The sequence below is a fragment of the Dendrobates tinctorius genome, unplaced genomic scaffold, assembly GCF_039654945.1.
Source record: "Dendrobates tinctorius isolate UK_male_01 unplaced genomic scaffold, ASM3965494v1 ptg000017l, whole genome shotgun sequence".
NCBI classification, from domain to species: domain Eukaryota; kingdom Metazoa; phylum Chordata; class Amphibia; order Anura; family Dendrobatidae; genus Dendrobates; species Dendrobates tinctorius.
The window spans coordinates 11,263,379-11,289,208 of record NW_027361685.1 but is presented as its reverse complement, the minus strand read 5'-3'; the positions used below and the strand labels follow the sequence as shown (position 1 = coordinate 11,289,208).

Below are 25,830 nucleotides of genomic sequence, written 5' to 3'. Positions count from 1 at the left end.
TTAATATTGAACTATATTCAAGCGGAACTAGACGAAGAAAACCCTGAAATCATGTATCATGTTAACCAAAACAGTCAGAAAACTAGCCTCATATTGGGCGACCTCAGACTATATACTGTGTAAGTTTATAAGCCCCTCCAGTGTCAGGAATAGATAGTATGTGACAATACAGTATATACCACTCAGGGAACACTTACCTTTCAGAGATAATTTCCATATTCATACTAAATAATGGCACAGATCTCCCAGACATTATGACTGCACATATCCCTAGTCTGTATAACGATATTGCACTCATTCCCTGACAGACCGCAGCATGGCCATTAGTTAGAAGCTGCTAATGATCTTTGGAGCAGGTAAGTTTTCCCTGAGTGGTACATATTGGGCCGTCTGAAGACTGAGTTTAGTCTAGGATAATTTGTCTGCACTACTAATTATCAGCAGTTACATTACCAAACTAGGGCAGTCCCTATAGGAGAAAACACAAGAATTATACTGTATTGTCACATACTATCTATTCCTGACACTGGAGGAGCTTATAAACTTACACAGTATATAGTTTGAGGTCTGGGATCTGCCAATATGTGTCTAGTTTTCTGACTGTTTCGGATAACATGATACATGATTTTAGTTTTTTTTGTCTAGTCTCGCTTGAATGTAGGTCAATATTAAATAGTCTCCTGATGAGTCACCTTTGGTGAGGACGATGAAACCTGTAGAAATGAGAGGCTTGGAGAGTGAGTATGTATACGTCACCTCACCCTATATACTGAACTGTGGGGTACATGTTTTTTCTATTAGTCACCTACTGACTAACCTTCAGGGGGTGAATTATGGGTATAGTTTTACATTTGGAATAAAGTTTAGTTTTATCCTTTTGTCAGCAAACATGAGGAATGACAAGAGACAACCCAGTTAAGAAGATTCAGTTTTGGTTAAAATTATTCCAACACTATGAACATAAAAAAGGCTTCTCCCCATGTGAAGTCTCTGATGTTTATTAACAACTGATTTCCAAGTAAAACATTTTCCACATTAAGAAAATGAAAAAAGCTTCTCTGTGTGACTGCTCTGATGTCTAACAAGAAGCACTTTCTGGTTAAAACATTTCCCACATTAACAGGAAAAAGGCTTCTCCCCTGTGTGGGTTCTTTGATGGCTATCAAGACTTATTTTCCATTTAAAACATTTCCCACATTCTGAACATGAATATGGCTTCTCTGCTGTGTGGATTCTCTGGTGCTTAACACAATTTGATTTATTGTTAAAACATTTCCCACATTCTGAACAGGAAAAAGGCTTCTCTCCTGTGTGGATTCTCTGGTGCTTAACACAATCTGATTTATTGTTAAAACATTTCCCACATTCTGAACAGGAAAAAGGCTTCTCCCCTGTGTGAGTTCTTTGGTGAGTAACAAAATGTGATTTACGTGCAAAACATTTCCCACATTCTGAACAAGAATAAGGCTTCTCCACTGTGTGAGTTCTATGGTGATTAACACAATCTGATTTATTGCTAAAACATTTCCCACATTCTGAACAGGAAAAAGGCTTCTCCCCTGTGTGAGTTCTCTGGTGATTAACAAAATGTGATTTCTGGTTAAAACATTTCCCACATTCTGAACAGGAAAAAGGCTTCTCCCCTGTGTGTGTTCTATGGTGAGTAACAAAATGTGATTTACGTGCAAAACATTTCTCACATTTTGAACAGGAAAAAGGCTTCTCCCCTGTGTGAATTCTCATGTGGTTAACAAAATGTGATTTCCATGTAAAATATTTCCCACAGTCTGAATATGAAAATGACTTCTTTCCTGTAGGAGCAGTTTGTTTTTTATTGCCTCTTTTGTGACTTTGATTTTCTTTAGTAGTCGGTAATGAATCTGAAGATGGGACCTGTTTCATAGGATCAGATGACAGATCTTTGCTGTGAATGGATGATGGTATATCTGGAGTAATATCAATCACTTCAGTTGTATCTTGTAGGATCTCAAGATCATCAGATTTAAAAATTGAAGATGTCAGCTGTCCCTCTGATCTCCTGGTACAGTCATCTGCTAAGATAAAATACAATTATTATTTTTAATAAAATATCCCAGTTTTATATTTTTGAACATTTCTGCTTACACTGTCCATAAAAATGGCAAGTTATGTAAAAAACTTTATTTATTTTTATCAAGACCATGACAGTTCACAGTCTAATAGAAAACCTTGTTGGATGAACCAGTAGTGTGTGGTGTTTAACTGTTTGTTCATTCTGCCTCCCAAATATTGAATAAAAAGAAACCAATCAATGTTATGTGGGCGAAAATAATACCAATTCTCATCTCACAAAAAACAAGTCCCCACTCAGGTCCATCATCTGTCAATGGAAAAACAGAGGTTCCCACACTATTAGTGGCTCAAAGGCTGTTGAAAAGCAACAAGGTTTCCATAAACCAATCCAGCAAAATCCGCTCTCACTTCGGAGTCTTGCAGTGTGCGCAAACAACATTTAGGATCCCTGTATTTAGTAATATTATAGTGAGAAGAATCTGCTTAATTTGCGGTGTGTGTCTCCTGGAGCACAATCTGGGCACTATGTGCTGGGTAAGAAAATGGCAAATGTGTGATTTTCACTCTCCAACATCCACTGCGTACTCATTTCTGGAAAGTGGCTGTGGAGTCAAAATATTCACTCCTCCTACACACGTGGTCAAAGTTGTTGGTACTTCTCGCTTGATGACAGAAAAACCCACAATGGTCACAGAAATAACTTGAATCTGACAAAAGTAATAATAAATAAAAAATCTATCAAAATTAACAAATGAAAGTCAGACATTGCTTTTCAGCCATGCTTCCTCAGAATTTAAAAAAATAAAACTCATGAAATAGGCCTGGACAGAAATGATGGTTCCCTTAACTAAAATATTTTGTTGCACAACCTTTTGAGGCAATCACTGCAATCAAACGATTTCTGTAACTGCCAAGGAGACTTCTGCACCTCTCGACAGGTATTTTGGCCCACTCCTCAAGAGCAACTGTCTCATGTTTGAAGGTTGCATTTTCCAGACGGCATGTTTCAACTCTTTCCAAAGATGCTCAATAGGATTTAGGTCAGGGCTCATAGAAGACCACTTCAGAATAGTCCATTGTTTTCCTCTTAGCCATTCTTGCATGTTTTTAGCTGTCTGTTTTGTGTTGTTATCCTGTAGCAAGACCCATGACCTGCGACTGAGACCAAGCTTTCTGACACTGAGCAGCACATTTCTCTCTAGAATCCCTTGACAGTCTTGAGATTTCATTGTTCCCTGCACACATTCTAGAAACCCTGTGCCAGATGCAGCAAAGCAGCCCCAGAGCATAACAGAGCCTCCTCCATGTTTCACAGTAGGGACAGTCTTCTTTTCGTGATATGCTTCATTTTTCTGTCTGAGGACATAGAGCTGATGTGCTTTGCCAAAAAGTTCCATTTTTGTCTCATCTGTCCATAGGACATTCTCCCAGAAGCGTTGTGGCTTGTCAACATGTAGTTTGACAAATTCCAGTCTGGCTTTTTTATGATTATTTTCAACAATGGTGTCCTCCTTGGTCGTCTCCCATGAAGTCCACTTTGGCTCATATACTGATGGATGGTGCAATGTGAAATTGATGTTCATTGAGCTTGAAGTGCACCTTTAATATGTTTAGGAGTTTTTCTGGGTTCTTTTGTTACCATTCATATTATCCGTCTCTTTGATTTGTCATCAATTTTCCTCTTGCGGTCACGTCCAGGGATGTTGGCTACAGTCCCGTGGAGCTTACATTCCTGAATAATATGTGCAACTGTACTCACAAGAACATTAGCTGCTTAGAGATGGTCTTTTAACTTTTACCTGTAACATGTTTGTCTATAATTTTTTTTCTAATCTGAGACATCTCTTTCCTTCGCTTCCTCTGGTCCATGTTGAGTGTGATACACCCCATGTCACCAAACAGCACAGTGAGTATCTGTAGCCCTCTATACAGGCCATTCACTGATTCCAGGATTGTAGACACCTGTGATGCTAATTAGTGGACACACCATGATGTAACATGTCCCTTTTGTCACATTATTTTCAGGGGTTCCATCATTTCTGTCCAGGCCCATTTCATGTATTTTATTTTTTTTTAAAAAAAATCTGTAGAAGCATAGTGGAAAAGCAATGTCTGACTTTCATTTGTTCATTTTCATAGATTTTTTATTTATTATTACTTTTGTCAGATTCAAGTCATTTCTGTGACCATTGTGGGTTTTTCTGTCATTAAATGAGGGGTAACAACAATTTTGACCACATGTATATAGATTATAACCCTCAGTGAATTCATTTATAAAATGGAATCACTTTATGGGGATTTTGACTATTCTGTCAGGCTACTTTCACACTTGAGTTTTCTTGCTGCGCGTTTTTTGCGCATAAAAACGCATGGAAAAAACGCATACAAACGCTGCATTTTTTTCAAGCATTTTTAAGCGCATGCAGGAAAAAACGCAGCGTTTTTATGCGTTTGTATGCGTTTTTAGTGCGTTTTTAGTGCATATGCGTTTTTTCAAGATTGTTTGTCCACACCCAAAAAAAAAAAAAAAAACAATCTGCCAACACACCCGACCAATGGGACGTCAGTGGCGGTGTGGTATGTTAATATATAGACTCTGTCTACAGTATTCTTCACATTTGCTTGATTTTTCTCGTGTCAACATGGATCTGCGCTGGAAGAGTTTTCACTTCAACTTGGATTTGGACATCGCGATGGCTCAGGCGTATGCAGTTGCTTGCCATGAACAAAGGAAGAGAGAGAGGCAGTGAAGACGGCAACGGTGGCGTATGTGGATACATCCGATTGTTGAACTCCGGGAGAGCCATGGCGCATACCACACCCTCTACAGTGAGCTACAGGCAAACCCGGAGAAATTAACAGATTATATCCGGATGTCCCAAGAAAGCTTCAGGGATTTGCTTGGTCGTGTCCAAGAATCCATACGGAGACAGGACACACAGTTCCGTCGTGCGATTCCTCCTGAGGAACGGCTACTGGTGACATTACGGTACGTAATATTTTTAAAAACCAAGTGGTTGGGTCTGATAGTTTTTTTTTTTACATGTACTATTCAAAATCTTGGCTAATTATTTTTCGTGAATGTACTAATATTTTATTTTATAGTTTTACAAAACCATATACAGAAATATTAATTTTAATTCTTTCTCTGTTTTGCAGATTCCTGGCGACTGGAGAAACCCTATCTTCACTCCACTTCCAGTACCGTATTGGAATCTCTACCTTGTCTGGAATTGTTGCGGACACCTGCCGGGCTCTCTGGAATGTTCTTTGTCCAGAATTTATGCCCCTGCCCACCACTGAAAAGTGGATGGAAATTGCTGACAAATTCTGGACAGGCTGCAATTTCCCCAACTGTTTGGGAGCTGTTGATGGTAAACACATCCGGATAATCAAGCCCAAAAGGACTGGATCTGAGTACTATAATTACAAAAAGTACTTTTCAATAGTACTCATGGCCATTTCGGAATCATAGAATCATAGAATCGTAGAGTTGGAAGGGACCTCCTGGGCCATTTGGTCCAACCCCTTGCTCAAAGCAGGATTCGCTAAATCATCCCAGTCAGATGTCTGTCCAGCCTCTGTTTGAAGACTTCCATTGAAGGAGAAGTCACAACTTCTCGTGGCAGCTTGTTCCACTCATTGATCACTCTAACTGTCAAAAAGTTTTTTCTAATATCTAATCTGTGACTCCTCCCATTCAGTTTCATCCCATTGCTTCTAGTCTTTCCTTGTGCAAATGAGAATAAAGTTGATCCTTCTACAATGTGACAGCCCTTTAGATATTTGTAGACTGCTATTAAGTCTCCTCTCAGTTTTCTCTTTTGCAAACTAAACATTCCCAAATCCTGCAATCTTTCCTCATAAGACAGGGTTTGCAAACCGGTCACCATTCTGGTCGCTCTTTTCTGAACTTGCTCCAGTTTCTTGATGTCTTTTTTAAAATGTGGTGCCCAAAACTGGACACAATATTCCAGATGAGGTCTGACCAAAGAGGAGTAGAGGGAAATAATGATTTCACGTGATCTAGACTGTATGCTTCTGTTAATACATCCTAGAATTGTATTTGCCTTTTTTGCTGCTGCATCACACTGTTGACTCATATTCAGTTTGTGATCTATTAGTATACCCAAGTCTTTTTCACATGTGCTGTTGCTTAGCCCTATTCCTCCCATTCTGTATATGCTTTTTTCATTTTTATTGCCCAGATGTAGTACTTTGCATTTTAACCTATTAAAAACCATTCTGTTAGTTGCTGCCCACTTCTCCAGTTTATTTATATCTTTTTGAATCCTCTCTCTCTTCTCTAGTATTAGCTATCCCTCCTAGCTTTTTGTCATCAGCAAATCTAATCAGTTTACCCTCAATTCCTTCATCTAAATCATTGATAAAGATGTTGAACAATACAGGGCCCAGGACAGAGCCCTGTGGTACCCCACTTGAGACCTTCGTCCAACTGGATGTGCAGCCATTTACGACCACTCTTTTGGTCCGATCACTAAGCCAGTTATGAATCCACCTAACAGTTGCCTTGTCCATTCCATACTTAGTCATTTTTTCAATAAGGATTGTGTGAGATACTTTGTCAAATGCTTTGCTGAAGTCAAGATATAATATATCTACAGCATTTCCTTGATCCATCCAATCAGTGATTCCGTCATAGAAGGAAATTAAGTTAGTCTGACATGACTTATTATTAGTTACAAACCCATGCTGACTCTGTTTAATCACTTCATTCTTATCCAGGTACTGACATACATGTTGTTTAATAATTTGTTCAAACATCTTTCCTGGTATAGAAGTCAGACTCACCGGCCTAGAGTTGCCTGGGTCCACCTTCTTCCCCTTTTTGAAGATAGGAACAACATTTGCTCTTCTCCAGTCTTCTGGGGCTTCTTCTGTTCTCCAAGAATTTTCAAAGATTATGGAGAGGGGTTCAAAAATTTCTTCTGCTATCTCCTTCAGTACTCTGGGGTGTAATTCATCTGGACCTGGAGACTTGAATTCATATAGGTTAGCTAAGTGTTTCCTCACTTTCTTTCTGTTTATAGATATCCTGGATTCTTCTATTCCCTTAATAGGACAGTGAAGAACAGTTGATGTTACATTTCCTTTCTGAGAGAAAACAGATGCAAAATAGGAATTTAAAATTTCGGCCTTCTCAACATCCTGTCTTACCATTTCATCATTTTCATCCTGTAAAAATCCTATAGCATCTTTGACTTTTCTTTTCCTTTTGACATATCCCCAAAATCCTTTATTATTGCTTTTGACATCTCTTGCAAGCCTCAATTCATTTTCAGCTTTAGATAATCTGATTTGTGCCCTGCAGGTTCTGCAGGCAGCATTATATTCTTCTTTAGATATGCCTCCCTCTTTCCATTTCATAAACATTTTTTTCTTCCTTTTTAGCATGTGCTTAAGTTCTGTGTTCATCCATCCTGGTTTCCTTAAATGCTTCCTATTCTTCCGTCTTTTCGGAATTGTTAACAATTGTGCTTTGAGAATTTCATTTTTCAAGATTTTCTGTATTGAGCTTATCTGTACATTCACCGTTTGTGTCCGAGGATCACCCTCTTCTGGTGAAGGAATGTAGTGAGGCTGATTTGGATGAAAGAAATCAAACACCTGATCAGGTGGATTGTGACTGGGTAACAGGAACTTCAGATTAGATATAAGGCAGCCGACGCCCTTCTGAGTGGCTGGTGATTTCTCTGCTGGATTCTTGGAGACCAGTCTGATTTCTGCTTCTCAAAGATAAGTTTTTGCTCTGCTATTGAACTTATTAGTTTTGGTTTTGTTTACCTTGTTTTTTGAGTTCAGCCATCCCCGGCTGGGGATGTGCTGTATTCTTATTCCTTGATCAGTGTTCTCTTTTGCTCTGCTTTCAGAATATTCTGAGTGCTGATATAGGGTTTGAAGTCTAGTGACTTCAGGATCCTTTTTGCTTATTAGTTGTGTAGGTAATATTTTTAGCAGGGCTTTCTCGGATTGCAGACAGCAGCTTTTCTGTCCTGTCCTTTTTAGTTAGCTTGGGCCCCATCGTTTGCTCAACCTATCTTTCTATCTGTGTTAGAGTTTTCATCTCATTTCACCGTCATTATATGTTGGGGGCTGCCTATTGCTTTGGGGTCTGCTCTGGGGCAGTCAGTTTTTCCCTTTTCTCTCTTTAGGCTTATTTAGATCTCCGGCTGTGACGAGGTGTCTAGGATCACCGTGGGAACGCTCCACGGCTACTGCTAGCTGTGTGATAGGATTAGGGGTCTGCAATCCGCTAGTTTCCAACCTCTCTGATTTTCTGGGCTGAGCTTGTGTTTTGTTTTTTCCTCCTCGGTGACTCAATCATAACAATTTCCCATCCTTCCTGGACATTTTTGTCTTTAAGGATATCCAGCCATTGGATCCCTCCAATTCCCTTTCTGAATCCCTTAAAATCTGCCTTTCTGAAATCTAACCTTGACGTCTGAGTCTTCACAGGTCTTCCTCCTCTAGTTATCCAAAATTCTAAAATAGCATGGTCACTACCTCCTAGGGTCCCAGCCACTTTTACCTCCTCAACCATTTCCTCCCTGTTTATAAGGATTAGATCCAAGGTAGCAGTTCCCCTTGTTTTCTCCCCTACCTTTTGGAAGATAAAGTTGTCAGCAAGAGAGGATAAGAATTTCCTTGACCTGTTAGTTTTGCCTGAGAGAGATTCCCAACAAATGTCTGGATAGTTGAAATCTCCCATGACAACTACGTCATATTTTTTGGAGAACTTGGCCATTTGATGCATAAAGAGTTCATCCATATCTTCAGCTTGCACAGGCGGCCTGTAGTAAATGCCTACAATGGTGTCCTTTCCATTGTTCTATCCTTGTATTCTTCCCTCTGAAGCTTCAATCTCTGTGCAGATATACGCGTTTCTAACATACAATGCAACACCTCCTCCTCGTTTATCAAGTCTGTTTCTTGCAAATAAGTTGTATCCTTCTAGTCTTGTATTCCAATCATGTGTATTGTCCCACCAAGTTTCAGTGATTCCAATGACATCATATTTCTTTTCCTGTGTTAGTAGTTCCAATTCTCCTTGTTTGTTGCCCATGCTTTGTGCATTAGTATAGAAACATTATAGTTTGTGATTGGTTTCTCTTTCTCCAATATTTTTATTAATTAGATTCTTTCGTCTTTGTTCTTCCTTTCCACTTCTAATAGCAGAGTTCTCAATAGCATTTGTCAGGTGTATGGCTTTTTCTGGTCTTTTGCTTCCCTTCCCATGTTGTTCTAGTTTAAAGCTCTCCTTACAAGTGTAGCAAGGCGACTTCCAAATACATGTTTTCCAGTCTTCGTAAGGTGCACCCCATCTCTAGCAAGTAGTCCATCGTATAAGTAGTTCACTCCGTGATCCATAAATTCAAATCGTTGCTGATGGCACCATCGACGTAGCCAGTTATTCACCTGCAGAATCTTATTCCACCTCCTTGTTCCATGGCCATCCACTGGGAGGATGGAAGAGAAGACCACCTGCGCTCCCAGTTCTTTCACTTTCTTGCCTAAGTCTTCAAAGTCTCTGCAGATGGTTTCCAGGTCATTTCTTGCCGTGTCATTTGTCCCCACATGTAGTAGCAGGAATGGGTAGTCATCTGTAGGTCTGAAGAGTCCTGATATCCTGTCAGACACATCTTTAATTTTTGCACCTGGAAGACATCCGGATGCCGGATGTATGTTTGTAGCAGTGGACATTGGAGCATTTGGCCATGGTAATGACTCACAGGCTTTTAAAAACTCAGACATGGGCCGGAGGTTGTATGGCAAACAATTTAATTTCCCTATGCCACGGCCTCTTCCCCACACCGAAGCTCCGCCACTGCCCTTTGTAATGGTTGGGGATGAGGCTTTTCAAATGTGCGCAAACCTATTGAAACCCTACTCCAGCCGGGACTTGGACCACACCAAAAAAATATTTAATTACAGGCTGACCAGGGCCAGAAGAACTGTCGAGTGTGCTTTTGGGATTCTTGTCTCAAGATGGCGAATTCTCGGCACAGCCATTAATCTTAAACTTGAAACAGTCGATGAGGTGGTGAAGGCCTGTGTGGTTCTACATAATTTTGTGATAGCTAAAGAGCACCCGACCTTTGAACTCCATGATGATGCTCCTAACCCATTGCCTGAATTCACTCAGCACCCTCTCAGGTCATCCGTTGAAGTTGGCCAAATGAGGGACCAATTTGCGGTCTACTTTGTCTCTGATGTAGGACGGGTGCACTGGCAAGATGAAATGGTGTAAATGTTTTTGTTTGTTAATGTTAATAAAAAACCTGATTTGCTACCAGTACCGAGTGCACTATGCTTTTTACACTCCAATAAAATAAAAAAATTCCCATGTATACCTGTGAATTCATGATGTTCTCACACCTGGGCAGGTAAATACACATATGAGTTAAAATGCAGCATCGCTAGTCTGCGTGAAATATATTGGTACGTAAGCAAAGCTGCAGGTTAAATATGATATGTGTATTAACCAGGCCATGATTGATCAATATAACCAGGCCATGATTGATAGATAAATAGTTATGATTATGACATTTGAGCGACTTTGGTAGGATCGGGTTTCAGGAAACCAAATTTTTTTCAAATGAAACTTGTACAACTAGTGTTAAAAAAGGATTTGTTCAAAACCTAACCCGAATGCAAGTCAATGGGGAATAAAAGTCTGCATTGAGTGGATGAATGTAATCAGCTCAATTCCAACTTTTATTTCCCATTGTGGTAATGTTTCGCAATAAACTTGCCTTTTTTTGGCCCGAAAACCAGATCCTAGTCGTTAAAACTCTAGTTATAATACTAGGCCTTGGTATTTAACAATTATACTAGGCCTTGGTATGACTATACTAGGCCTTGGTATTTAACATATGATGTGTATTTTACCCATGAGTGGATTCAACACACAAGAGTATGTTGTTAATTACAAGGTATATCAATAATCCCCCTTGCCTAGAATCACAGTAAGTGAAATGAGGATGGTAAAAACAGCCAATCCTCCAAACATTTTTTATGACACCTTGCAAAGTTAAAGTCGCATTGTGTGTACGGTGCAGTGTGTGTGAGCGGCGCCAAAAACATTAATCAAACTTATGGTGAACCAGAAATTTTAATTTATTTTGAAACAGAAAAATTAAACAAAACTTTATTTTTTTCTGCGTTTGGGGGTAGATGGTTGCAAGTTGGGGGTATGCAGGGAAGATGCAGAACTTACAGTTGAAGAAGGTGTTCTAGGGGAAGGGGCAACAAAACTTGTGGGGGAAGGGAGTCCAGTTATGGGACTTGAAGTAGAAAAGGTTGAGGAGATGAAAGAGGTTCAGGTACATTGGTCCGAAGTGCTTGTTTACACAAACTTTTCTGCCTGGACCTATTTGGGCCCAATTCCCGCCTTGATTGTTGGCGCATTGAACTTAGAGCAAATAACGAATGTGGGTCCCCCATCTGCTGCTGTGGCTGCTGCTGCTGTGGCTGCTGCTGCTGTGGCTGCTGCTGTGGCTGCTGCTGCAGCTGCTGATGCTCTGTGGTGGCAGTGGCAGTGCTCGTCCTTGCAGGAGGACTGGTGGCGGCAGTGATGGTCCAGGTTTGCGGAGTGGTGGTGGCAGGGCTACTACATGTTGTAGTGTTTGTGGCAGGGCTGTTCCACATTTGCGTAGTGGTGGCTGTGCTCCAAGCATGCATGGGGGTGGCAGTGGTGCTCCAGACAGGAGCAGCGCTTGCCATGGTGGTGTTGGTGAAGTGACCAGCTGCACTCAGACTTGTGGTGGTGTAACGGTGGGTGTCCTGGCTTTGAATAGAGGTGTCCGTGCAGTGTTATGCAGCACAAGTCGGTAGTGAGGTGAAGCGAGTCAATGGTGGCACAGGTGGAAATGACACCACTGACTGCTGCCCATACCGATTATGCTGCATAGCCTGCAAGAAAGCATTGTTGCAGGCCTGCAGCACAATCAGCTGTTGCTCAGGACTAAGGTGTTCCGCCATGCCCTTTTCAATCTTACTAAAAAAATGGTGCGCTGGTCTGTTGAGGTCGGCCTCCAGACGGTCAAGGCGCTGTTCGACAGAAAGGAAGCGGTGTTGCATGTGGTTAAAACCACGTTCCATGAGTGAAAAACCGCTTTCCTATCTGTCGGACAGCGACTTGAGGCTGGCATTAAAGGCCTCGCTCAAGTGCATAAACTCAGGCAAGACATTCCTGTCCAAGGCCCTCTGCCGCTGGCAGGTAGTGCCTGCATAACCAGTGGCAGAGACCTGGGACAGGGGAACACCTGATGGACCAGCTTCCTGGTCACTAGCTGTCTGTGTGGCTGACCTGCAAGGTGCTTCCTGGCTGTCGGATGGCTGGGACAGGTCAGAGGACGTCCGATGAAGGACCGCTCCAGGGCCAGGTTGCAGGGTGCTGCTCCAGGTGCTGTGGAAGAAAGGAAAATCATTACTATCATGCCTTTACAAGAAGCATCAGCTGTGGATTAGAAAAACACAGATTAATATAAATAAAAACCCAAAAATTATAATACTTACGATCTGGTGGCAAGGACCGGACTTAGGAACTGCAACGCGTGATAGTGACGGTATCTTGTTCTTGTCCTTGACGCAGATCCACTGCGAACCTGGCCCTCAGCACGAACATCACTGTTGAAGCGGTCCTTGATCGAGCGCCAACGTGTTCGGACTTTGTCCACTGTTGGAAAAACAAACCAACAACATGAACAATTGTGTTTCATGCACGACATATGCTATCACTAAACCCAACAGTGCCATCAAGGACAATAGTCACAGTGGCACAATACAGCAATACAATACCCAAAGCAGTCACTGTTGAGCCAGATGACACTGTTGGGTTTCCTGCTAGAATATATCTAGCCCAAAACCCAACAGTGCCATCAAGGACAATAGTCATAGCGGCACAATACAGCAATACAATACCCAAAGCAGTCACTGTTGAGCCAGATGACACTGTTGGGTTTCCTGCTAGAATATATCTAGCCCGAAACCCAACAGTGCCATCAAGGACAATAGTCACAGCGGCAAAATACAGCAATACAATACCCAAAGCAGTCACTGTTGAGCCAGATTACACTGTTGGGTTTCCTGCTAGAATATATCTAGCCCGAAACCCAACAGTGCCATCAAGGACAATAGTCACAGCGGCAAAATACAGCAATACAATACCCAAAGCAGTCACTGTTGAGCCAGATGACACTGTTGGGTTTCCTGCTAGAATATATCTAGCCCGAAACCCAACAGTGCCATCAAGGACAATAGTCACAGCGGCAAAATACAGCAATACAATACCCAAAGCAGTCACTGTTGAGCCAGATGACACTGTTGGGTTTCCTGCTAGAATATATCTAGCCCAAAACCCACCAGTGCCATCAAGGACAATAGTCACAGCGGCACAATACAGCAATACAATACCCAAAGCAGTCACTGTTGAGCCAGATGACACTGTTGGGTTTCCTGCTAGAATATATCTAGCCCGAAACCCAACAGTGCCATCAAGGACAATAGTCACAGCGGCAAAATACAGCAATACAATACCCAAAGCAGTCACTGTTGAGCCAGATGACACTGTTGGGTTTCCTGCTAGAATATATCTAGCCCGAAACCCAACAGTGCCATCAAGGACAATAGTCACAGCGGCAAAATACAGCAATACAATACCCAAAGCAGTCACTGTTGAGCAAGATGACACTGTTGGGTTTCCTGCTAGAATATATCTAGCCCGAAACCCAACAGTGCCATCAAGGACAATAGTGTCATGTCGGACACTGTTCGCACCAGGGTGTCCGGCAGATAGCGGAAAAACCCCATCCTACCACATGGTTCTCAGCGGTGCTGGTTGGTCTTTCGATCCGGCTTGGATTGGGTTAACCAGGTTGTCATTCTGGCTGAGGGCTTAGCCACGCCCTCTGTCTTTAAATTGCCCTGTGTGACTATGGGCGTCGCCGACTATAGCTCTTGCCTTGTGCTAAGCGATACCGGTCTGGAGTGGTGGTCTAAGGAGCATACGGTTGCTGGTGTAGTATATTCCATTGTTGCCATTTTGCCTCCCTGTGTTGTATTATTTGGTTGCCCTTGCACATTACTGTATTCCCCTGTATGTACGCGGTGTGGTGCATTTTCGTTATCCCTGTCCATACTTATTTGTGGGGTCTGGTGTTTGGTCTGCTCACTGGGTGGAGGGTGGTGGGTTCAGCTTAGGGCTGGACAGGAGACAAGGACAGGGTGGAGGCACAGGCAGGCACACCTTCAGTGTAAACCCTGGGTTGAGGGACAGACAGGGTTTCCCCTAGTCTGAGGGACACCGCAGGGGCCCCGGGGTTTCAGCCTAAAGTTACCTAGGCTTCCCATGACATTATAGTCGGCCCAAAAAAAAAAAGAAAAAAAAAAGAGGATTATTTACCATGGATCCTATAGTCTCCATAACCAAGCAGCTGGAGGCTCTGTCCATTCAGGTCACTGAACTGAGGGGGGCGGTCCAGCAACAAGGCCTCTCAGTTCCTGCTGTGCAAACTGAGACAGCAGTCAGGGCAGCTGAACCCAAGTTACTCTCCCTGAATGATTCTCTGGTGATCGCTGTAAGTTCGTTGTATTTCGTGAATCCTGCAAATTGTATTTTCGCATGCGTCCTCTCTCCTCAGGAAATTAGGCTCAGCGTGTGGGCTTGGTAGTTTCCTTGCTGGGTGGTGACCCACAAGCATGGGCGTTTTCACTACCTTCTGATTCACCAGCATTTGAGTCTGCAGACCTTTTTTTTCTGCTCTGGGTTTAATCTATGACGATCCTGACAGACTGGCGTTAGCAGAGTTTAAAATACACTCTCTACTCCAGGGTGAGCGACTGGCGGAGGATTATTGTACGAAATTTCGTCGCTGGGCTGTGGACACTCAATGGAATGACCCTGCACTAAGGAGTCAATTTTTGCATGGGGTTTCTGGAAGGGTTAAACAAACTCTGCTAATGTATGAGACTCCCGCCTCTCTGGAGGCTGCTATGGTACTTGTTGTACGCATTGATCGCCGTTTTCGTCAGAGGTCGCAGGAGACATAGCCTGTGGGGGGAGGGGCAGTCTCTGGTGAGGTCGCCCCAGGTGAATCCGTGGAACCTATGCAGATTGCTGGTATATCACATACACATAATAACAAGCATAAATGTCCCTTGCCCAGAAAGCAAGGGGTCTGTTTTTTTTGTGGCAAAAAAGGACATTTTATTACTGCTTGCCCCCTGGTACCTAAGAAAGACATGCCGGCGGAAAACTGCTAGGCTCAGAGGGTTTGGAGGAGTCTAGTCTGAGCCTTTGCATATCCTCCGTGGTGGTCTCCCAGTGTATGCTCCCTGCCAAGGTAGTTATCAGGGGCCAAGAGCTGTCGATTACTGTATTTGTAGATAGTGGTTCAGCCGCTAATCTCATTGATGAAAAGTTTGCGCGTACTGAGGGATTTAAGGTGGAGACGCTGCCTAATCCTATCCGGGTGGTTACCATCAATGCCTCCCCTCTCTCACAAGGGGAGATTAAAGAGTTTGTGGCTGATGTAAAACTCCACATTGGGGTCCTACACTCTGAGCGGGTAACATGTAAGGTGCTCAGTAATTTACCTGCTGATAGTTCTGGGGTTTCCATGGTTGTCTATGCACAATCCGGTGATTGATTGGAAAACCCAGGACATAATTCAGTGGAGCAGATACTGCTAGGAGAGTTGTCTGGCCACGTGTATCTCCGCTGTGACTCCCAGCATCCCGGAGCCACTGCTGGACTTTGCTGATGTATTTTCTGAAAGAGGTTGTTCAGAGCTGCCACCGCACCGACCCTATGACTGTGCTATTAGGTTAAAACCGGGGGCCAAGTTACCAAAAGCCAGGATGTTTAATATCTCAGGTCCTAAGAGGCAAGCTTTCAAAGAATACATTGCAGAAAGTCTAAGCAAAGGGCACATCAGGCCTTCATCATCTCCATTGGCGGCGGGGTTCTTCTTTGTCAAGAAGAAAGATGGCGGATTACGCCCGCGTCTGGATTTCAGGGAACTCAACCAGATTACGGTTCATGACCCCTACCCGATGCCACTGATACCCGATTTGTTTAACCAGGTGTCTGGTGCCAAATGGTTTTCCAAGCTTGACCTCAGGGGGGCGTACAATCTCATAAGAGTCCGTCAAGGGGATGAATGGAAGACGGCATTTAATACCCCTGAGGGTCATTTTGAGAATTTGGTGATACCATTTGGGTTGACGAGCGCGCCAGCAGTATTTCAACATTTCATAAATGATGTCTTTTCTCATCTCTTGGGGAAATTTGTTATTATATACCTTGATGACAGTCTTATTTACTCACGCGACCGTGATGCACACATAGAGCATGTTAGGCAGGTGTTGAAGTTGCTCAGGGAAAACAAGCTCTATGCCAAGCTTGAGAAATGTGTATTTGTCGTCCAAGAATTACCTTTTTTGGGTTATGTAATTTCCACCTCAGGGTTTAAAATGGACACCGCTAAGGTGCAAGCGGTGCTGCAGTGGGATCGGCCTGATAATCTCAAGGCGCTTCAGCGATTCCTGGGTTTTTCCAACTATTATAGGAAATTTATTAAGAATTTTTCTATGATTGCTAAACCGCTCACCGACATGACGAAAAAAGGTACCAATTTTTTTGACTGGTCTGAGGCTGCTGTGCGCGCGTTTGAATTCCTCAAAAACAGTTTTGCTTCAGCTCCCATCTTGGTTCAGCCTGATGTCTCCCTACCATTTACCGTGGAGGTGGATGCATCAGAGGTTGGTGTGTGGGCGGTACTGTCTCAGGGTCCATCCTTGGGCGAATTGCATCCGTGTGCCTACTTCTCCAAGAAACTGTCGCTGGCCGAGCGTAATTACGATTTTGGTAACAGGGAATTGTTGGCCATCAAGTTGGCATTTGAGGAATGGCGACACTTCTTGGAGGGGGCTGTCCATCATATTACTGTTATAACAGACCATAAGAATCTGCTTTATTTAGAGTCTGCTAAACGCCTGTCACCCAGACAGGCTCGCTGGGCGTTATTCTTCACCCGGTTCAATTTTTTTGTGACACACCGACCAGGTTCTAAGAATACTAAGGCGGATACCTTGTCCAGATGTTTCCCGGGTGGAGAGCCACGTGAGGATCCGGTGCCTATCCTCCAAAAGGGAATTGTGGTCTCGGCTCTCACGACAGAGGTTGAGGCAGAGATTGCTGATGCTCAGGAGGAGGTACCGCCAGATCTGCCTCCTAATAAATCGTTTGTGCCACTACACCTACGCTTAAAAGTGTTAGGGGAACATCACGATACTGTCCTGGCAGGTCACCCAGGAGTTAAGGGCACTCTGGAACTTGTATCACGTCGTTTTTGGTGGCCCAAAATCCGGCAGGACGTGGCCTCATATGTGTCAGCCTGTACCACGTGCGCACGGGCCAAGACACCACGCTCCCGTCCTGCTGGCACATTGCATCCTCTCTGTGTGCCCAGTAAGCCATGGACTGAGATTTCCATGGATTTCATTACGGATTTGCCCTCCTCGGCTGGGAACACGGTCATTCTGGTAATAGTTGATCGGTTCTCTAAAATGTCGCATTTCGTTGCTTTGCCATCTTTGCCCAATGCGAAGACCCTTGCTCAGGTATTTATTCGCGAGGTGGTCAGACTTCATGGTGTCCCGTCTGACATTGTATCTGATAGAGGTACACAATTTGTGGCAAAATTTTGGAGAGCTTTTTATTCACGCCTAGGGATTAAATTGTCTCATTCATCAGCTTTCAGTCAAATGGGCATACTGAGCGTATGAACCAAAACCTAGAACAATACTTACGCTGTTTTGTGTCTGACAATCAGGAAGAGTGGTCGGCGTTTCTTCCTCTGGCTGAATTCGCGATAAACAATCATTATCAGGAATCGTCTGGGGAATCTCCTTTCTTTTGTGTTTATGGTCAACATCCCCAATTCTGTACCTTGCGCCAAGGGAGCTCTGCAGGTGTCCCTGAGGAGGACCAGTTGGGAGCACAATTGTCATCCGTTTGGAGGAGAGTAAAGCAGCGCTTGCTGAATGTAGGTTCTAGGTATAAACGTGTGGCTGACGGTAGACGTGTGTCTGGTCCGGACCTGTGTGTGGGTGATTGGGTGTGGTTGTCTACAAGGAACATCAAACTCAAAATACCATCGCTTAAGTTGGGGCCCAGGTTCATTGGTCCTTTTAGGATCATTCTCCGCAATTATTAACCCTGTGGCATTTCATTTAGAGTTACCTGCTGTATACAAGATACAATGTGTTTCACAAGGCGTTACTTAAGAAAGTCGTGGGTGCTGTTGATGTTTCTCCCGTGCCACCACCTCCCATCTTGGTGGATGGCACATTGGAGTTTGAGGTGTCCAAGGTGGTTGACTCTCGGGTAGTGCGTCGCACTCTACAGTACTTGGTCCACTGGCGTGGCTATGGTCCTGAGAAGAGGACTTGGGTGCCGGCCTCGGACATACATGCGGACCGACTGATTACAGTGTTTCATCGCCGCTATCCGGACAAGCCGGGTCCTCGACATTGTGAGGTTCCTGGGGTCCCTCGTAGAAGGCGGGGTACTGTCATGTCGGATACTGTTCGCACCAGGGTGTCCGGCAGACAGCGGTAATACCCCATCCTACCACATGGTTCTCAGCGGCGCTGGTTGGTCTTCCGATCCGGCTTGGATTGGGTTAACCAGGTTGTCATTCTGGCTGAGGGCTTAGCCACGCCCTCTGTCTTTAAATTGCCCTGTGTGACTATGGGCGTCGCCTACTATAGCTCTTGCCATGTGCTAAGCGATACCGGTCTGGAGTGGTGGTCTAAGGAGCATACGGTTGCTGGAGTAGTATATTCCATTGTTGCCATTTTGCCTCCCTGTGTTGTATTATTTGGTTGCCCTTGCACATTACTGTATTCCCCTGTGTGTACGCGGTGTAGTGTATTTCCGTTATCCCTGTCCATACTTATTTGTGGGGTCTGGTGTTTGGTCTCTTCACTGGGTGGAGGGTGGTGGGTTCAGCTTAGGGCTGGACAGGAGACAAGGACAGGGTGGAGGCCCAGGCAGGCACACCTTCAGTATAAACCCTGGGTTGAGGGACAGACAGGGTTTCCCCTAGTCTGAGGGACACCGCAGGGGCCCCAGGGTTTCAGCCTAAAGTTACCTAGGCTTCCCATGACATTTAGTCACTGCAGCATAACAGAGCAGGTAAAACGCCCTTTTGGAGGCTGCAGTGGCGCTGTCCCAGCCATCCATCAATGCTGCGGCCACCTCATTCCATAGCCGCCGGGTCACCACATTGTCCTTGTACAGCCGGTCACAGCTGTCCCACAACGGACCACGCTCCTGGACCAGGCGGATAAGCTGCTCATTATCCAGGCAAACGTCTTCATCTCGTTGTGGAACCTAGACAAAACACATTCATTAGAATATTCGAATTTTGAGTGAATAAAAAGTTATAAAAGAGATACAGAAAAGAGGAAATATAGAAGATAAAAAATAAAGAACATCACAAATAATTTGATACTTACATTACGTATCACCACCGGGACTTGGCTTGGCTGCTCCTGCTGTTCGCCCTCAGTAGTCACGTCCGCAGAAGATGACGATGTCTGAAAAAAAAAAAAAAACCGTAAGAGATTTGGAGAAGCAGCAGATATACTTACCAAACGCACGAAAATAATCACCTCACGGTCTGCTTGCGCCAGTTCCTGCCGGGATGGGGAATATTCAGATTCCGAAGACATACTGCATGTAAAAATAATAAAACGCATTAGTACATATACAATTTAAAAGGACAGGCATACATTATTATATGTAATAATACTCACATTCTTGACGCTGAAGCTGGGATTGAAGATGGGTTCGTTTCTTGCAGAATTTCTGCTCTCCAGTGTGTCTGTATAGTTGTGGTACAGTGTTGGCAGACACCTCCTTTATATAGCCTTTTTTTAGGTTGGGAATTTTATAACTAGTCTAACTAGTGGACACCAAAAAAAACGCATGCGCCAAAAAAAGCATACATGCGCTTGCCAATGCGCACGTATGCTCATCCATAGGCCATAATGGTCAATTTTTGCGCAAAACGTGCGCAGGCGTTTCTTTTTAAGCAGTTGGTCGGACCAAAAAATGCAACATGTTGCATCTTGAAATTAAAATCGCACACCCCAAAAAATGCAGCGCACAAAAAACGCATACGTGCGTATGCCAATGAGCACGTAAGCGCACCCATGTTAAATATAGGGGAAAAAACGCATGCGCACGTATGCGTTTTTTCCAGCGCAAAAAAACGCAAATGTGAAACCAGCCTCATTTAGTTATATTAGGGCTTCTGCATATAGTGTGTCTAATCTCATCTGGGATCTGTTCCTGCTGTCCAGCTGGAGTAATCTGCTCCCTACTTCAGCCAATTGGAAAGTACCACACCCTACTAAAGCCCAAAGCACATGGCCGGAATCTGCCAGATACAGCGCTGTTCTCCTCTGGTTCAGTCCTCTGTGCTCAGCTCCCGGCTTGTGTATTTGTTTTCTGCTGTGACCGTGGCCCGTTTACTGACAACTCTTGTGTCTTCTGATTCTGTATTCTGTCCTTCTGGGTCTGACCCAGCTACCTGACTATTCTTCTTGCCATCTAACACCACGGAATAGCAGGTAACACCATGGTCCAAGCCTAGGGGTCCCTGTGTAAGTCTAGGTCCATGTAACGGTGTTAAAGGGCGATGAGGAAAGCAATCCTTGGGATATGTAAAGCAGAGAAGGTAGTGCCAAGCATGTTCATGGTGGATATCTTTTGATGAGCGAGTATACTCATTGCTCGGATGTCCTCCAAGTATTTTGGTGTGCTCGGAGATTTAGTTTTTGTCGTCTCAGCTGCATGATTTGCGACTGCTAGACAGCTTGAATACATGTGGTAATGCCTGTTTGTTAGGGAATTCCCACATGTATTTGTCCTGTCTACAAGTCACAAATCATGCAGCTGAGATGACGAAAACTAGATCTCCGAGTACGCCAAAATACTTGGAGGACACCCGAGCAACGAGTATACTCGCTCATCACTAATTGTGTCTGCAAACTATTTCAGCAAGATCTTTATTCAAATAGCTAAATGGCGCTCCTTCCCTTCTGAACACTGTCAGCACATTCTACGTACGCTGTTATTTGGCTTTGTAGTTTATAGATCTGAGCAGGTAACGGTATCATATAAATCTTACTTTAACCCCTTCCTGACATCAGACGTACTATCCCGTCCATGGGACCCGGGCCCCTATGCCCATGGACGGGATAGTACGTCTACCGCGATCAGTGGCGTCCACGTGGTGAGCGCCACTAATCGCGGCCGGGTGTCAGCTGATTATCACAGCTGACACCCGGCACAATGTGTCAGGGGCGGTCACGGACCGTCCCCGACACGTTAATCCCTTGCACACCGCGATCAAACATGATCGCGGTGTACCGGGGGTTAAAGGGAAGCATCAGCAGGGAGGGGGCTCCCTCCGTGCTTCCCTGAGCCCCCCACGGCAGCGCAATGTGCAGCGCTGCTGCGGGGGGCTCCTTTCCTGCAGGGCCCCGAATCCAAGATGGCGACGGAGGCCTTCGGGGGCCTGCAGGAAGCTGGCTTCCTCAGTGCCTGCAAAGCGCAGGCATGAGGAAGCCTTCTGCAGTGCCTGTGACAGATCGCTGATCTGTCACAGTGATCTGTGATGTGACAGATCAGCGATCTGTCACAGGACAGTGATGTCCCACCTGGGACTATTTAATAAAGTTAAAAAAAAATAAAATAAAGTTTTAAAATAAATTTAAAAAAATCGCCAAATAAATTAGAAAAAAGAAAAAAATATTCCCCCAAATAAATCCATTTTTTGGAAATAATAAAAAAAAAACAATAAAAGTACACATATTAGGTATCGCCGCGTCCATAACGACCCGCCCTATAAAACTGTCCCATTAGTTAACCCCTTTAGCGAACCCCTTAAAAAATAAAAATAAAAACAAAGCAAAAAATAATTATTTATTTTCATACTGCCAAACAAAATGTGTAATAACGCGTGATCAAAAAGACGCATATAAATATCCATGGTACCGCTGAAAACGTCATCTTGTCCCGCAAAAAATGAGCTGCCACACAGCATCATCAGCGAAAAAATAAAAAAGTTATAGCTCGCAGAATAAAGCGATGCAAAAATAATTATTTTTTATATAAAATAGTTTTCATTGCGTAAAACCGACAAAACATAAAAAAACGACCTAAATGAGGTATCGCTGTAACTGTACTGACCCAAAGAATAAAACCGCTTTATCAATTTTATCGCACGCGGAATGGTGTAAACGCACCCCCCCAAAAGAAATTCATGAAACGCTGGTTTTTGTTCATTCTGCGTCCCAAAAATCGGAATAAAAAGCGATCAAAAAATGTCACGTGCCCGAAAATGGTACCAATAAAAACGTCAACTCGTCCCGCAAAAAATAAGACCTCACATGACTCGGTGGGTCAAAATACGGAAAAATTATAGCTCTCAATATGTGGTGATGCAAAAACTATTTTTTCAATAAAAAGCGTCTTATAGCATGCGACAGCTGCCAAAAATAAAAAACCGCCATAAATAGTAAATCAAACCCCCCGTTATCACCCCCTTAGTTAGGGAAAAATAATAAAATAAAAAAAATGTATTTATTTCCATTTTTCCATTAGGGTTAGGGTTAGGGCTAGGGTTAGGGCTAGGGTTAGGGCTGAGATTAGGGTTAGGGTGTGTTGGGGTTCGGGTTGGAGTTAGCATTGGGGATTTCCACTGTTTGGGCACATCAGGGGCTCTCCAAATGCAACATGGCGTCTGATCTCAATTCCAGCCAATTCTGAGTTGAAAAAGTCAAATGGTGCTCCTTCCCTTCCAAGCTCTGCCATGCGCCCAAACAGTGTTTTACCCCCACATGTAGGGTATCAGCCTACTCAGGACAAATTACCCTTAGGAAAATAAAAAATTGGGGGCAAAAATATAATTTTTGTGGAAAAAAATGATTTTTATATTTTCACGTCCGAGCATTATAAACTTCTGTGAAGCACTTGGGGGTTCAAAGTGCTCACCACACATCTAGATAAGTTCCGTGGGGGGTCTAGTGTCCAAAATGGGGTCACTTGTGGGGAGTTTCAATAGTTTAGGTACATCAGGGGGTCTCCAAACACACATGACACCCGCAGACCATTCCATCAAAGTCTGCATTCCAAAACGTCACTACTTCCCTTCCGAGCCCTGACGTGTGCCCATACAGTAGTTTTCTCCCACATATGGGGTGTCAGCGTACTCAGGGCAAATTGGGCAACAACTTTTGGGGTTCAATTTCTCCTGTTACCCTTGGGAAAATAAAAAAATTGGGGACTAATTGATCATGTTTGTGGAAAAAATACGATTTTTTTATTTTCATGCCCTGGCATTATAAACTTCTGTGAAGCCTTTGGGGGTTCAAAGTGCTCACCTCACATCTAGATAAGTTCCTTAGGGGGTCTAGTTTTCAAAATGGGGTCATTTGTGGGGGGTTTCCACTGTTTAGGTACATTAGGGGCTCTCCCAAGGCAACATGACACCCGCAGACCATTCCATCAAAGTCTGCATTCCAAAACGTCACTACTTCCCTTTCGAGCATCGACGTGTGCCCATACAGTAGTTTTCTCCCACATATGGGGTATCAGCATACTCAGGACAAATTGGACAACAACTTTCGGGGTCCAATTTCTCCTGGTACCCTTGGGAAAATAAAAAAATGGTGACTAATAGATCATGTTTGTGGAAAAAATACAAATTTTTTATTTTCACGCCCGGGCGTTATAAACTTCTATGAAGCACTGGGGGGTTCAAAGTGCTCACCACACATCTAGATAAGTTCCTTGGGGGGTCTAGTTTACAAAATGGTGTCCGAGCTCTGCCATGCGCCCAAATAGTGGTTTACCCCCACATGTGGGGTATCAGCGTACTCAGGACAAATTGCACAATAACTTTTAGGGTCCTGTTACCCTTGGAAAAATAAGAATTGAGGGTGAAAAGATCATTTTTGTGGAAAAAATATGATTTTTTTAATTGTGCGGCTGTATGTTATAAACTTCTGTGAAGCCCTTGGGGGTTCAAAGTTCTCACCACACATCTAGATAAGTTCCTTAGGGGGTCTAGTTTCCAAAATGGTGTCATTGGTAGGGGGTTTCCACTGTTTTGGTACATCAGGGGTTTTCCAATCGCGACATGATGTCCGATCTCAATTCCAGCCAAAAACGTCAAATGGCGCTGCTTCCCTTCCGAGCTCTGCCATGCGCCCAAATAGTGGTTTACCCCCACATGTTGGGTATCAGCGTACTCAGGACAAATTGCACAATAACTTTTAGGGTCCTGTTACCCTTGGGAAAATAAAAATTGGGGTGAAAAGATCATTTTTGTGGAAAAAATGATTTTGTAATTGTACCGCTGTACGTTATAAACTTCTGTAAAGCCCTTGTGGGTTCAAAGTTCTCACCACATATGTAGATAAGTTCCTTGGGGGGTCTAGTTTCCAAAATGGGGTCACTTGTAGGGGGTTTCCACTGTTTAGGTTCATCAGAGACTCTCGAAACGTGACATGGCGTCCGATCTGAATTCCAGCCAATTTTGCATTGAAAAAGTCAAACGGCGCTCCTTCCATTCTGAGCTCTGCCATGCGCCGAAACAGTCGTTCCCCCCCACATATCAGGTATCAGCGTACTCAGGACAAATTGCACAATAACTTTTGCAGTCCAATTTCTCCTGTTACCCTTGGTAAAATAAAAAAAATTGAACCTGAAGTATTTTTTTTGTGAAAAAAAATTAGATGTTCATTTTTTTTTAAATATTCAAAAAAATTCCTGTGACACACCTAAAGGGTTAATAAACTTCTTGAATGTGGTTTTGAGCACTTTAAGGGGTGCAGTTTTTAGAATGGTATCACTTTTGGGTATTTTCTATCATATAGACCCCTCAAAGTGGCTTCAAATGTGATGTGGTCCTAAAAATAAAATGGTGTTGTAAAAATGAGAAATCGCTGGTCAACTTTTAACCCTTATAACTTCCGAACAAAAAAAAATTTTGGTTCCAAAATTGTGCTGATGTAAAGTAAACATGTGGGAAATGTTAGTTATCAAGTTTTTTGTGTGCAGTATCTCTGTGATTTAAGGGCATAAAAATTCAAAGTTGGAAAATTGCGAAATTTTCAAAATTTTCGCCAAATTTCCGTTTTTCTCACAAATAAACGCAAGTTATTTGAATGAAATTTTACCACTAACATGAAGTACAATATGTCACGAGAAAACAATGTCAGAATCACCGGGATCCATGGAAGCGTTCCAGAGTTATGACCTCATAAAGGTACAGTGGTCAGAATTGTAAAAATTGGCCCGGTCATGAACGTGCAAACCACCCTTGGGGGTGAAGGGGTTAAGGGATCACCCTCACACTAATACCAGGAGGTAGGTGGATCCTCCAGGTCGTAAGTTCTATAGAAAAGGGCTTTCAATGCCCAAAGTCATTTGAACAGTTTTGGGTGGAGGAGAATGTTGTGGTCTAGAGGCAAAATGGTGATCATGGTAATACGGCCGGACTACACCACCGATAAAGCAGCCACAGCCGCTGACTGAGAGGAATCTGTGACTTCTCTGGATTCATTGTTTACTACTCACCTGGGTAGTCATATGTGGTTATCTCCTCTTTACACCACTCATCATCTCTCACATATGTCTCTGTAGTATTAATATGGGTCAGATCTTTACCCTGA

At 43.5% G+C, this 25,830-nt stretch overlaps 1 protein-coding gene across 4 annotated transcripts; it reads right to left on the bottom strand.

Annotated features, from left to right (window-relative positions):
* Positions 1–980: 980 nt before the first annotated feature.
* LOC141082284 (uncharacterized) lies at positions 981–25,830 on the bottom strand. 4 transcript variants are annotated; one of them, XM_073566230.1, is made up of 6 exons: positions 19,756–20,152; positions 19,600–19,680; positions 19,233–19,474; positions 12,592–12,751; positions 12,383–12,481; positions 981–2,054 (listed from the first exon to the last, which is right to left on the bottom strand). In XM_073566230.1, exon 6 carries the CDS (start codon positions 1,900–1,902, stop codon positions 1,117–1,119), a length of 786 nt encoding a protein of 261 aa, XP_073422331.1. In that variant the 5' UTR covers positions 1,903–2,054; positions 12,383–12,481; positions 12,592–12,751; positions 19,233–19,474; positions 19,600–19,680; positions 19,756–20,152; the 3' UTR covers positions 981–1,116. The 4 variants fall into 4 exon arrangements, with proteins under 4 accessions (XP_073422331.1, XP_073422330.1, XP_073422332.1 ...); XM_073566229.1 differs by having other exon boundaries at positions 981–2,051; XM_073566231.1 differs by having other exon boundaries at positions 981–2,051; positions 19,340–19,474.